The 14,985-nt window shown below is 37.8% G+C and overlaps 2 protein-coding genes across 10 annotated transcripts in view; both read right to left on the reverse strand.

Moving 5' to 3' along the window:
• Positions 1 to 3,925, reverse strand: part of C4H4orf50 (chromosome 4 C4orf50 homolog) — a 34,491-nt gene extending 30,566 nt beyond the window's left edge. Inside the window, exons 1-2 of the mRNA XM_053976216.1 lie at positions 3,895 to 3,925; positions 1,027 to 1,178 (exon numbers count right to left, since the gene is read on the reverse strand). The gene's annotated coding sequence lies outside the window, so the exon portion shown is untranslated. The remainder of the gene's footprint in view (positions 1 to 1,026; positions 1,179 to 3,894) is intronic.
• A 165-nt stretch (positions 3,926 to 4,090) lies between these two features.
• JAKMIP1 (janus kinase and microtubule interacting protein 1) overlaps positions 4,091 to 14,985 on the reverse strand; it is a 142,318-nt gene continuing 131,423 nt past the window's right edge. For 8 of the 9 annotated variants that reach the window (XM_053976219.1, XM_053976223.1, XM_053976224.1 and 5 more), the window contains 3 exons: positions 11,093 to 11,158; positions 8,353 to 8,397; positions 4,091 to 5,914 (listed from right to left, as the gene is read on the reverse strand). In XM_053976219.1, coding sequence (XP_053832194.1) covers positions 5,882 to 5,914; positions 8,353 to 8,397; positions 11,093 to 11,158 — 144 coding nt within the window. In that variant the 3' untranslated portion in view covers positions 4,091 to 5,881. The remainder of the gene's footprint in view (positions 5,915 to 8,352; positions 8,398 to 11,092; positions 11,159 to 14,985) is intronic. The other variant, XM_053976221.1, reaches the window with a different exon arrangement.

Here is a 14,985-nt window from a genome sequence, read left to right on the forward strand (position 1 = left end):
GCGTTTGGCATGCTATATGAAGTAACAACTCACCATAAAGACAACCACAACACTTCAGTCTCTGCATGCACCTGATCATAGGATTATGGCAGGTTCACAGTCAGTGAATCCAATTTTTATGACAGTAAATGCTTCCCATCAAAATTAACATTACGGGCAACCTACAAGTACCTATGTTTTAGGGGCTGAAGTGAAAATATCTTACTTGTAACATGCCTTCAGTGGGCACTAAAACTTACAGTGTGTTCTTGTATTGACTTTGTCTGCAAAGATGGATTTTGACAAAATACAGGCTTGCTTTGCCTGTTGCTAGTCAAATGGTAGTATAAAATTATGAAGTGTGATATGAAAATCTTTAAAAAAAGATTATTATTTAAAAAAAAGCCATTAAAATATTTCTGACAAAATTCCTTGATGAATTCAAAGCAATTAAAAATTATACAAATAAATGTTTTAATGCCATTTATATTTCCTATAAATGCCTATTTATATTTCCTATTCTTTTTAACTTTTACGTTCTTTAGTGCTGTTGCTGACTATCAAAACCTTATTATTCTAGTCAAATGCATAATTAATGCTTAATGGCAGCTTCATCTAGTGTAATGATTAGCATTAACACACTAAATTAGATGAAGCTTTCTGAAAAAAAGAGGTTTTTAACAACACAAAATTCCAAATTAACTCTTATTTTAAAAGGAAAGAAATATACTTTACAAACAGAATTTGCATCATACGAATATTTAAGAATGAAACATCCTGAGAAAGCTGCCTGGTTATTTGCAGCAATATGTTAGACCATGCTGTAGATCTTACTTAAATAATAATTCTTATAGAAGTGATTATTGCATTGCTATTCTGACAGCTATACAAAATACACAGGAATCTTCTCCAATACTCTAAAAACACAGAAAGTCTTTCTTTTTGCTGGTTCTACACGTATCATTTGACAACCAGTACACAGGGCAAAGTGAAGAGTACATTTGTCACATAACAATAAATTTTAATGCAAATGCCCCTTTCATTTACCTATTTCTTAGGATGGAATCTGACTCCACGTAGTCCTCTAGAACACCTTTCAGTTTTTGCTCTGACTTTTCCAGCTCTTTTATTCTGAGATTCAAATTCTCTTTTCCAGCAGTGTTTGTTTTTTCATCAGGTGTGCCTGCATCTTCTAATTCCTGGAAAGCCCAGGAAGTTCCAATTTTAACACTGAAATTCAGGATAGCAAATTCTTCATTGCTAGGCATTCTAATACAGTAACCAAATTCTTGTTCTCTTCCAGATGAAGGATCCATGATGAAAAAGAGCCCAAATTAGGTTCTCAATGTACTACAGTCTAAGCATGCAGTAACAGAGTCTAAGCCTCTGATGATCAAATGAAGAGTCCTTCTTGATTCTGAACACATTTATTATTTATGAGAAAGTCTCATTTCATTAGCCCCATTAGCATGTATGAAGGGAGTTGCTGTTCACGACATGAGATCCCCATAAAAGATTCAGTTAGACTAATTAATAAATTAATTAGTCATCAAAGTTTTGAAAAGAGAATAATTTTCTACTAAACATGGGAGTTCATAAAACTGAGTGTGTTTATTTTGGATAAATATATTACATTATTACTGTTTCAAGACAAGACTAAAAAAAAGATATTTCCTATTCAAAAGGCATTCTATAACTATTTCAGATAAAACATTCTGTTTATTTAATTGGTATTTTGGAATTCTGCATGCAGTATTTTATTTGTATCTACTTCACTTCTGACAGGTCATGAAACCATAGCTGAAAGAAATTTTCAAATTTGGGCTTGACAAGGCAAGCTAAGGTTGGTTCTTTTCTTTTTGCTCTTTTAGTCATAGATCTAAAAATTCTTCAGAAACTCACTTCAGTAAGTATTGTCTTATAACTGTGTCCTGGTTTCTGCTGGGTCAGAGATAATTTTCTTCTCAGAAGCTGGCACAGTGCTGTGTTTTGGATTTGGGATGAGAATAATGTTGCTAACACTCTGATGTTTTGGCTGCTGCTCCGTAGTGCTCACCCTACGTCAAGGACTTTTCAGTGGCTCATGTGTGCCAGTGAGGAGCTGGGAGAACAGCTGGGACAGCTGATCCAAACGATCCAAAGGGATATTCCACACCACAGAGCTTCATGCTCCCTATATAAACTGAAGGGAATTACCCAGAAAGGGACTGATTGCTGTTCAGGAACTGGCTAGCCATTGGTCAGCAGGTGGTAGGAAACTGTAGTGTAAAGCACACTTGCTTGTCTTGACTCCTGTTAAATTCTCTCTCTCTCTGCCCTTATAATTACACTTATTAGCATCAGCATATTATTGTAGTAATATTTTGTCTCAATTATTAAACTGCTTCTCAACCCAAGAGATTTACCTTTTCTTTCTGATTTTCCTCCCCATGGGTGCAGGGAGGGTGTGGGGGGAGTGAGGGAGAGGCTGCATGGTGCTGGCTGTCAGCTGGGTTAAACCTCAACCACCTGGCACCTGTGAAATGATTTTGCTACATTTGTATTGATTTGGAATTGGATCTGTTACTGGAATTCAACCAGAGTTTGAATTTATTACCAAGGAAAGAATGCAATTACTTTTTTTTTTTTTTTTTTTTTTTTTTTTTTTTTTTTTTTCTTGGTAGACAAATGCTGAATCTACAGTGAAAGAAGATGATAAAAGTAACTTTTTTGATACTGATGAGTAGAAAATGGCACAAAATCAGTCCAAAAGAATAAAAAAAAACAGTTCTCTTATCATCTCATGTTTTGATGTTTTGTTCTGTGCTATTCACAGGTACAGTCAATTACTCTACGTGCTACAATTTTGGTCAATTGTATCAACTCACTGGCGACACAACTCACTTATGTCAGCCGCACAAGGACCTAGAGCTGAAACGATTCAGGCACTCCTCAGCCCTTTAAGAAGCCTCGATACTTAAAAGCTTGAAGTGTAGACAGACATCAAAGAATAAATCCATGTGGACAACAAAGCTCACACCTTTTTGTGATACCAAGCCCAGTCTCTTCTCAGAGACCAGACATCCCTGAGACATGTTAACATAATTATGGCTTTCCCCTGGATGGTATAATTTCCCAAATAGAACAGTATCTTCAATTTAGAGTTCCTTGAGACATTAGTATTTTGGTTTTACTTGTTATTTGTAAATGGAATAGACACCCTGTTCTGTGACAATGGTTATCCCTGAAAAGCACTGCAAAACGCATATATAGTAACAATGAACATTGTTACTTTTTTCATTAATAATTTACAGTGGAAGCCAAATTAATATCATTTGCAACTGCAGTATGAAACCAGGAAAGCTGTTACAACTGACACAAGAAATAAGAAATTTACAGTTTCCGTCTTCACTTATACAACTGGGACAGAATATTTGAAAGTTGTGTCACAAAAAGGGAAAATCAGGCCCAGATTCCGTGATTCAGTCCATCTTGTATGGACTGAATCACAGAATAATAGAATCACTAAGGTTGGAAAAGAACCTCTAACAGCACCAAGACCAACCACTAACCCAGCATTGCCAAGTCCAGCATTAAACCGTGTCCCCAAGTGCCACATCCACACCTTTGAACATTTCCAGGGATGGTGATTCTATCAGCTCCCTGGACAGCCCACTCCAAAGCCTGAACACCCTGCTAACACATGGCACCCACTCCCAGCTCTACAGTCAATACCAATATACCACAGATAGTAAGACTGTAATGATCTGTTTTCCAAAAGTACAAATCCTGCTAGCTCAGTGCAGAAAAAAACCATCATAAATGCAATGGAAAATGTCAGCTCAATCAGCCAATTTTCTTGAGAAAACTGTCACATGTAAATTACAACATAATTACAAAACACATAACAAAATCAGGAAATGAAACTGTTCATACCTTCTCTGCTTTGTAAGAAGACCCTCTCCTGTCCGTGCAGTGCACTTATCGTGGCAGCCACATGCTCTGACCATGGCGTGTTTGTGCTTGTAGCTCCATATTCAAAACAGGGATGAGCAAAATCTGTGTCTACGAGAAGTATTTCTTTGCCAAGTGAATCCTTGTTCCTCCATTGCACCAGGTTTGATTATCTGTTTACCTTCTTTTGTGGTTCTTTGCTTTTGAGAAATGCCAGGACTCTCTCTTGCAGTGAAGGCCATATTCTGTCATCACATGTCTAAAAGCCTTAACTAAAACATGAAAAAATTCTATTTGAGAACACATTTTCTAAATGCTTGCTCCTTTTGAACAATATATGTGAGCAACATATTCTTTTGGGGATTGAGATTCCAGACTTCTGCATGATCCTTGTTTCCAAGGTAAATTGTGCTTTCTACCAGGGTTATTCCAACCCTGACATCAGCCACAGTTTGCTGCATGTGACTGAATTAATCTTGTGGAGTGTCTCAGCTCCTTCTGTAGGTAAATGCTCTTGTCCAGTGATTCTTTGTGCAGAGTGCTTCTCTTCAGAGCCTGATAATTATCTGAGAAAACAGGATGCTTCTGAGGCTGATTCCCACACCTTCAACTGCTTCCTCTGTTCTTCCTTAGTTGTTCATTGCCTTATGTTATTTTTGTCAATCATAATTTCCACTTCATGTGATGTATTATGGTAACCAGCTACTTCATGTTGGAGTTCAGTGTGTCCATGGGAGTAGGCTTGTTTCTCTGTGGCTTTCTACACAAATATGATTTTCAAGAAAACGTGAGGGAGGAGAAAGTTATCTTCTAATATTGTGCTGTTAATGTTTTCATCTTGCCTCAACATTTTAGAAATAATTAAAATTATCTATTTCTTCATATTGCCTTTCCAGTTCTGAAGTATTGATTTGCTTTTCCCTCTTTGAAAGAGTAATATTTTTTTCATTTTCTAACCATTCTCTTAAAAAGGTCTTTGCAACTTCCATTTTTTTCAGTGTGTGCTTCACCCCAAATTTTTCTCGTAGTCCAGGAGATCAATGACTGTTCATCTACCTCTGCTGGTTGAGGCTGTGCCATTTTTACTAATGATGATGTTTTTTTATTTCATCTGAGAGGATGCCATGATTTCCAAATATTCATGTTCAACTATTTCTCTGCTTATCACGTTTATCTACATGTCCATTTCTCCAAGTTCTTCTTTCTTCTTGAAGAGATAACTGAGCACAGCACATCATGCATTCTCTTTCCCTGACCTCTCAGGCTACCATGGAATCTGTCATTTTCCCAGTGCTGTCTTTATAAGACATTGCCTTACTTTTCAAGAAACATTTAAAGAATCATATTTCCCACACAGTTCTCACCCACTTTAAAGCTTTCATACTCCAATCTACCATCTTGCCTTTTTCCAAAACCCTTCCTTTCTGCACCTGTGGATTTCCAGCTTAGGAATTTAATAAGAATTTGACCACTGCAGGGTTGTAAACCTTTTTTTGTTTCCAAGTTTGAACAGTTTGCTTGCTTTCAGCTATTTACTATAGACAACTTAATGTCAAACACTTAGCTTTTTTAATATAGATATTAAAAAGGAGATCCTGTGTTTCTTGGGTGAAATGCAAACCACGTTTGTTGAAAGCATGCAGTATGGAGACAAAAATCTCAGTACTGTAAGAAAACCATTTGGTAGATAACAGTTCACATAGCAGCCAGTAATTGCACTTGTATTTTTTCTGCTGTTTGGTTGGTGGGAGAGTGTAAGTTCTGTTTATAATTTTTTTTCAGTGTTTATGATGTGCTGATCCTTATTTGATTGTGAAATCATTCCAGCTTGAAGCTATATCTTTTTAAAAATCTCTAATTTTAAGTTCAAATACTTTGCAGCTTCAAGTATTATGCAAACTGCTTTATGAAAAAAATGCACCAATTTAAAGCTGCTTAATAAATATTTTCCGTATTTTTGCATGTGGACTCAGCTTTTCACTCCATAGGTTCTTTTAAAAGCCTGTAAACAAAACGAAACCAAAACAGAAAACAAAAACAACAAGGAAAAGAAAAAGTCTGCTGAGCTTTAGATAAAAAACATTACTTTAGAAATACATGTTGGTATCAAACCCTAAATTCACAGACAGCACAATACCTTTCTGAATGTTTTATATTACCTTCAGAATAACAAGAACCAAAATTACTATCAGTAAATAACCTGGTTTGCCTTGAAATACTTAACAGTGGTGAAAAGTCCAACTATAATTAAGTATCTTAAAACTGGCTTTTCTGTGTTAGATTAATCAGACAGATTCACCTCTGGCAAGATGAATTAAAGAACATTGCCCTTCACACCAGCACCACAATGTGATGTGCTCTTCTAGAAAAGTCAAAAGCTGAGTAGTTATGTGGCTACACAGTCATTAGCCCTCTGTTATCTCCTCAAAATGCTTGTCACCAAGCTTGAATTTAATTACTTAAGTACTTACTGTTAACAGGAAAAGTACCATATTATATCAGCACAATGCATTTTTTGAAGACTATTAACATTTGCAATTTCTTTTACTTTTTTTTTTCTTTTAATTCAAGGGAATCACAGAATACTATCAGGTAATATCTTCGTGGAAATCTATAGATCCCTTGAATACATAGTATGTCAAAATATTTTAAATGGAATTTTTAAAGTGATGGTGATTTCACTTTTTATTAAATGGTTATAAAGTATCTCTAGACTTGGCCAGTATATTTTTCAACATATTTAAAAACAAATATATTCATCCAGATGTTAGCACCTCTAACTGGGACTGGTATAAAACACCTGGAGGAAATTCCAAAGACAATAGTTTGGTGACTCTATTAACATTACTCTTTCAAACTTATCTTAACCAAAATAGCATCTGTCTTATCTCATCCAAAAATTCACTTCAAAATGGGGAAAGGTGAATAGTTTACCACAAGGCTTCACCTTTCTTCAGACACCTTTCTATAAGCATATGCTCAATTTTTTACAAAATAAACAAAATTTCAGAAGCAATCCTGAAAATACTGAAAAATTTTGTTCAATTTCAACTACTTTTCAACTACTTTTCAACTTCTAACAATCAAAGGAAAGCTCCTGCACTTTTAAGAAAACAATAATACCTGAGAATTATATTCTACTCATCTGTATCTGTTACCATGTTATTGAAAAACAAAAAGCATACGCAGCAATGCTTGTAATGAGAGCCCAGAGCAAGTTCCAAAGAGCATCAACAGAAAGATGATAACTGAACATATTGGACCACAATAAACCCTAGAAAGAGCCCATAATAATACAGGTCTGATTTCTCAAAAGTATTTGAGATCTGGGCAGTAGAAAATACTGTTTCATGCTAATAATGTTTCATGCTCATAATAAGGGCTTGGGGTAACTATTGTCATCATTCTTTTTCATGATCTAGTACTGATAGCAGTTTCAAAGATGTTGATTGAACTCCCACTATAAGAAGATTCCTTGAAAATGATTCACAACAGATTACAAAGAAGAAAAAACTTAGAATTTTTGTAAAGGTAAAAGCATTGTGTATTATTGGGTTAAAAACAAACAAAACCAAAAAACCAACAACAGTAACAATACAAATCTTGTATAATATTCGATAGCTTTAAAGCATAGTTTAATCCTCAAACAGTGAGGCTGCTGAGTTACCATCCTTCCTGAAAGGCAGTGTGGAACTTGTATTGCTCCAGGGCAGAGGACTGGGACTGATTTTCTAAATTGCATTTCCCTCTTGTTCTCTGTGAAAGGTGAGTACTGGCACTGTGGTTCCTGCCACAGCTGAATAAATTCACTGCCTTTAGAATTGAGCTGAAAGGATCAGGACACTGTGGAAGGACAGTGAGAGTGATGGCAATGCCTCAAGGGAGAGGCATAGAGGTTTTTTATCCTCACCCTTTCCATGTAGTGTCATTCACATTGCAACCTTCAAATCACTTCATAAAAGGGAAAATTTGTTATTATTTCCTAAGTTATTTCATGGCCTCAAGGATCTGGAGGAAGTGAAATCAACTCTTTATTTTGCATGGGTGGTTATGCTCACAAGGCTTCTTAGAAAGCAAAACTTAAGCCAAGTGATTCTTTGCCACCTCTCCATCCAGCATGACAGAAGGCAGGAACCTGCAACAATAACTGGACTTTCAGGCAAAATGTACCTGCTCTGCAAGAATGGAAAGCACCCACTGCAGTTGAGGCAGTCAATATCTTTGAATACAAAATAATTTCTCATTGAAAACCCAATCACTTCCTGCAGATATCTAGGAAGGAAAGTATCCAAGTTGAACTTTATAGATGGCTCTTCCTCTCTGTGCAGATAAAATCAGTATGCCCTTCCTCATGGTTTCAGGGTCTTACAAACAATCCCCAAAACATGGCGAAATCTAGGAGTCAAAAACTGAGTACAAAGAAATGTAAAGAATACCAACCACACGTCTCGGCTCAGTTGTGTCATCAAGGCCACAGAATGAATGCTAGTGAAAAAAACAAAAAAAGGAACAAAAACTATAACATAAGATCAAAAGAAAATGAGGAAAAAAGAAAAGAAAGAAGATGTAAGATATGTAATATGAAATCCAGTGACATTACAGCAGTTAGTCTTACATCATTAATTGAGTTGATCTGAAAGAAAGACACAGTATACCAATCTTACTCTAAAAAGCAGTAAAAAAATCAGTATTTGAGAGCAATTTTACAATGGCAAAATCTGTGGATTCCTATATATTAGGCCTGGTTTTGTGATTCACTTAAAATACTTAAAATTATACACACATTCACTTTCCTGAATCAAGGCTTACCAAGCCAAGGGCACAACCTAAATGCAACTGAAATAGCAGAGAATCAGCTGTGAGAAAAGCACAGCGTGTTTAAACAGCATTTGTTCCTAATATATCAACTCACAGATTAAAACTGAGATTTTATATCATTCTTCTGTATAGCCTCTAGAAACAGTTTGCTGAAGAATCTATAGGGCAGAAATACTGTAATATTTATGTTCTGATTTGGCAGAATTTTACACAAAACTTAAAAATTGAATCCACTCCTAAAGGAAAATGAGAAGTCTTACTCATGACACAATAACTCTAAGTGGTGCACTGCCCTCAGCTACCTACAGCTACAAATGCTGCTGTTCCTTCAAAAGCATAAGATTCCTCTCCGTAAGAAATTACTGTGCTCAGTATCATGTAGGTGTCAGTCTGCACCCTTTAACACATTAAACCTTTAGAAGAACAACGAGGTAAAATTATTATTATATCATTCATTGCTTCCCTGACAACACAATCTTCCTTTGGACCATCAGAATAGGATTTAATCCCAGGGAAAAAATAATTCAAATGTAATAGGGATAGAAGGAAGCTCTCCACCCATCCAGAAGCTGAAGGTCAATAGAAAGAGATGAAGCTTTTTTGAGGTCTCTTGCTAATGTAACATTAAAGCAAAGAGGATGTTAATCATTTTAACTCATTACCAGCTTTCTGCTAAGCTTGTGATTAAGCTCTTTCTTTTCCAGCGCTTTTCCACATCCATCCGGCTGATGAACCAGCAGAGATAATGCTATTTTCCATTTCCAAAATTATCAGTCTGGCTAATCCTATACCTGCTCTGTAAACTGCAATGGAAATGCCTTAAAGGCTTACATTTTGGCAATAGCAACACCTAGAGATGTTTATTTTTTTAGAATAGGTGGATAAACAGAAATATTTGAAATAATCATTGTCTATCCCTCAACATTTCTCTGCTTTTAGGAGTTAAGTGTAGCACCTTAGACATAACTGGCTGCTAGGCAGGAACAGCTTCAGGTATATACATGGTCTGGGGCAGAAGAGGACAAAGGCAGCAAAAGGGCCCTTTTAAGGGTGAAAAGAGCCCTTTTAAGGGTGAATAGTGCCTGTGTTTCTCTGCCAGTGCCAACATGGAGCACTGCCCTCCCAACGGATGCAGACAGACCAGCCCCAACCACGGCACCGCGGGGTGAGTAAAGCGATCATTAGCAACAGCAGCAGACAGCCCAGCTTCTGCAGGCTCCTCTCCTGCTCTTCCACAAACCCAGACGGGTATCATGGTCTGAAAAGGGCAGGACAAGGTACAGCAGAGAGGAGACAACTACTGTGGGAGCAGAAGGGGCCAAGGAAGATGCTGAGGGAATTGGAATAGTTACTGGAAGTGCAACTGGGAGGACTGCCACATCCTGAATGCAGATGAAGGGATGCTGAGATCAGAGAAGGGTGAGGGAGAAACTTTTCCACAGCCAGTGAGCTGCTCCCTGAATCCTCTCTCTGTTCTGCCAACCCCACTGAGGGTTTTGCAGAGTCCTGCAAAAGCCTTCCTTTTGCCCTTTTACCCATTCTCATCCCAAGAGAAAAAAAAACAATGACTGAGAACTCCACTAATGTCTCCATTCAGCCCAGCAGTAGGTTTATGTAGGATTACATGCCCATAAATGCTGAGGAAAATGAAACTGGGACATGACTCTTGTTGGCATCTAGGCACTGGTTCAGCAAAGGTAACAAAATGAAAACACTCTGCTGGGGCCTAGAGAAAGGCCCACTGTCAGTCCATGCTCTGCAGAGCAGCCTGAACTCCACAGACCTGGGAAAAACCTGAGCCCACAGTCCATGAGCCTTGTGCCATCCCCTGCTTGGGAACCACAGTGACACAAATGAATTTGCTGTCTGAAGCCTTGATCAGAGCTTCTTCTTAAAAAAAAATCAAATCCATTATATTAACTTTTTTTCTATATTAAAGCAAGAAATACTCCTTAATTGTAGTGTTTTGCAGGCACTTCCCTAATTTTGTTTTATTTTTCCATACTTGAAAGCTTTGCAAAGCAATACTATCCAAAGAATAGGGCTGAGCTAACCAATTTTTTCAGAGACAAATCTTTGTTCTTTTTTGATCTACACCCCAGCAAATCCTCCTTCGACTAGTCTAGAGTCTCCCCAGACTCCTTGATTCCTTCCTGTAATTGACAGAAATCCTGGATAGGAAATAATTTTGAGCAGATTAAGGACAGAGCTGCATTTCATGCTGCAATGACTCAAACTCAAATTTTATCTTGTCTTAAAATAGATTTAGTGATATTAGGTTAAGTGCAACATCAGTGCAACAGAGAAAAACAATTTTCTATGGAAAAAAAAATCCATTGGTACTGCCCAGACATAAATTTACCTTTTCCTCAATTTCTTTGAGTTGCCTCTTTTGAAGTTCTATTTTATCTTCTAGATCTCGAATTCGCTGGAACAGAAAAAGCAAAATAGACATTATTATATCTAATTTGAAAAGCATATGAATCAAAAAGATAAGAAATAGGTAGAAAATAAAGAGAACAAATGGCCATTATTAATGTAACACTTCCTTTACAGTTATATTAGGCATTTCCATGGCAAAATTTTCCACATTTCCATGAAACCATGGCAATTCAAACAAGCTGCATGTTCAGAACGTAACGTTTACTACCAGGAAGTCTACTCATCACCACTCATTAATCATAATTTTAACATATACACACAGACAATTCCATTTTGCATCAAAATTCTTTTTCTGTGCAACTGCCAGTTTTTCTGCTTACCTAGACAGTCAGGAAATTACACTATCACATTTCCTTTTAACCCTTAATTTTCTTTTCTTATAAAACATAACCATGCTTCTAGCATCGTCAGGCTATACCAGAGAAAAGAGAACACACAGATTTTCAGTTTATCACAAAGATACCATCCAGAGACTCAGCTCTGTCCTATTACCAGTCACCTCCCACCAGAGCCAGATGGAATGTTTCCTTCACTGTAGCTCCCCATATTTTTAAGGATTTTTCTTGTTCAGTTTCACAAAGATTCTTCACAAACATGACTGCTGCTGGGTCCACATATCTTCTTTTCTGCATCATATATCTCCTTTTTTCCTTTCTGTAAGTCACACTTTTTTTTTCCTTATTTTTTATTTTTCTTTTGATGTTGGGGTCTTATACAATTTAGATGCATTTTATTACACTTTCGGTATATTGTACTTGTTACAGATAAAGTAGGTTATAAGTAATTTTTTCTATAGGCAGAAACCTGAATTCTACTAACAGTCACTGGTGATCAAGAAACAACTTCAACACCAACAATGAGATTTTTTGGGGGATTAACTACCCAATCTCAGCCTGGCCTAAAACAGCTAGGGGTGTTAACAGTTCCTGAACTTGGAAAGACAAATCATTTCCTCTAACGTGGATAGCATAGGTGAGTAAAATTAATGCAGCTGCTGCTGCCTCACTTCCAATTATTTTATGGCTCTCAAATTGATGTGAACAATAGTACCTCTTTCAAAACAACATCCAGTCATTACTTACAAACCTGTGTGTATCAGCTGCTGCTGGTAGTTGTTTACCTGCATTCAGCTCTAAGACCTCAAACAGGGTAAATGCTCCACACTCATTATAGCCCAGGACTGCTGCAGCAAGGCAGCAGCTGATCCAGTGACCAGACCGCTTTGGAGAAGCACAAAGTTTGGCCAGAAAATCACAAATCTAACCTGGAACTATTCCAAAAATGAGGTACACACAACCCTGCAGTTCACTTTTCCTAGGGCATGCTCCTCCACACAAATTTTGAAGACAAGCATGAGCAAAAAAGCTTTGTTATCATTGCTCCTCTTTCAAAATGGAAGATTTTGCTTAAAGCCTGTTTTGAATATTGTACATTCAGTATAAGTCAATCAAAATCTATACTGTAGCATACTGCAGTGCTCAAAGATTTTCCCAGATAATACACAAACCAGCACGAACCAGATTACCCTCATGTAACATAAGTGAATGCACCTTTGCTGACAATCACAAATGCCCCAAGCACAGCTGTATTAATTTCACTTTTCCTCTGTTCCATTTGAATTGATTTATAGTTCATCTACACCCTGTTCAAGGCAAGCCTATCTCTCAAGTGATCATCTTCACATACTGCGTGTAGCAGGAATGTTACAATCACTGTGAAAAACCATGGGATGAGAAGCAGGCAGTTGGAATCACCCCCAAGATCTCTAATCCATCAGGCTAGACTCCTGTTTCTCTCCTACTCATTACAGTTATGCTGATTCCTGCTTATAACCACATCCCAGATCTGAATAACAGACTTCAATTCTCTGGGGGTTGTCCTATGCCCTGAGATAAAATTTGACCATAGTGAGATAAATGGAGAGAAGCAATTTTTTAAAATATCATTTTCATCTTCAAGATTTATCATGTAAAGGTATTTTTCAATAACTCCTGAGACTCTGCTTTTAGAAAAAAAAAAAAAAAAAGAAAATAAAAAAGCCACCACCAAACATCTGGTGGCTTTCTTACCGCAGGGTTTAGAGCAAGTGTTCCTCTCTAAAAGAACAAGTTAATTAGGATAAGATGACATTTTTAGGATTTGGGAATTATGTTAATCAAGTACAAATCGAGATTTTATTAGTCCCTCATGATTTTTTTCATCTTTTCAAGATTATAGCTATTCAGCTATTTTCTCCAACTATTCAGAACAGTTCTAAAAAAAAAAGCTGAGGCTTCCATTTTCCAATTCCCTCCAATAATAAGTGTTAAATTTTGGGAGATGAAAGATAGAGAATATTTTAAGGTGCAGAGACATATACTTTCGTAAAAATCACTTAAAATACAAAGTCAACCTACCAGCTGAAAGGGAATACAGAAAGGATTGAATTTCTTAGCAGTGAAAATCTACAAAAAACCCTCAAAACAACTAGATTGGTCACAGTAAGGCAGATTATACTGGTTTTGGCTAGGGTAGAGATAACTTTCTTCACAGTAGCAGGTGTGGGGCTGTGCTGTGGATTCATGCTGAACACAGGGTTGATAATAGAGAGATGTTTTTGTTATTGCTGAGCAGGGCTTACACAGAGCCAAGGTCTTCTCTGCTTTTCACCCTCCACTCTGGCAGAGAAGTTGGAGGTGAATGGGAGGCTGGGAGGAGACACAGCCAGGACAGGTGACCGAAACTGGCAAATGGGATATTCCAGATCATGTGACATCATGCTCAGTATGTAAGGTGGGAGGAAGAAGGTGGAAAGGGGAACATTTGGAATGGTGGTGTTTGTCTTCCCAGTCGCTGTTACATGTGATGGGCCCTGCTCTCCTGGAGATGGATGAACGCCCTTGGGAAGTGGTGAATTAATGTCTTCTCTTTTTTGACTTCTCGTCACAGCTTTTGCTTTCCCTATCAAACTCTCTTTATCTCATGAGTTTTTTAGTTTACTGTTCTAATTCTTTCCTGATCCTGCTGGGGAGGGAGGGAGTGAGTGGCTGTGTGGGGCTGCCAGAGGGGGTGAAACCCCAGGAGCTCTGTTTGGTGCCCAGTATGGGGCTGAAGGGTTTGGGATAACAACAGATTTGACTGGGATGTACTAGATTGAACTTACAGCTCTTAGTGCTGTTCAGCCAGGGATCAGCAGGCTCCTGTTCCTGCCATGGGCCTTGATTACCTGATTGTGGATTAGAATCTATTGCTCAGTAGTGGCCACTTCTTGCTTTCCCTGCTTGCTGTAGTGCTGTACTGCTTATCACCTCACTGAATTGTGCCTGGGAACGTTCTGATAACAGCCATGGTGCAGGGCCTGGGCTGGCAGGTGGCCAGGGCACTGCTGCTGCCCTGCACAGGGCAGATAAAGCCAGCAGGGCAGACACTGGTGTGAATAAATGTGTGTTCAGAGCTGCTCCAGACTTGGTGCTGAAGGCAGATGATTGTTTAAACAGCTTGTATTCCTCTCGTATGAGTGGAAATCACAGTGACAGAATACTTTTGCTGCCAGTGAGTAAAATTTTGTAACTAACTTATTTGCTGCAGAAATTAAAGTGTCTGAATCTAGACAGGGCAAAATTTGTTTTAAAACTTGACCTTGGGCTGGAATTGTTCATCAGGCATCAAAGCTTGAGGTTGTTTGCTCCTAGCTGTTTACTTGCTTTCCCCTGGAGGATTATCCAGGAGGATGAAGTGGGTGTAGCTATCCCCATGAATATCCTCTGATTGCTCAGGGAGAGCACTGGAAGATAACCAGCACAGATCAGCTATTTATATATCCTGAAAAATATG

The sequence above is a fragment of the Vidua macroura genome, chromosome 4 (assembly GCF_024509145.1).
Source record: "Vidua macroura isolate BioBank_ID:100142 chromosome 4, ASM2450914v1, whole genome shotgun sequence".
In the NCBI taxonomy this organism is placed as follows: domain Eukaryota; kingdom Metazoa; phylum Chordata; class Aves; order Passeriformes; family Viduidae; genus Vidua; species Vidua macroura.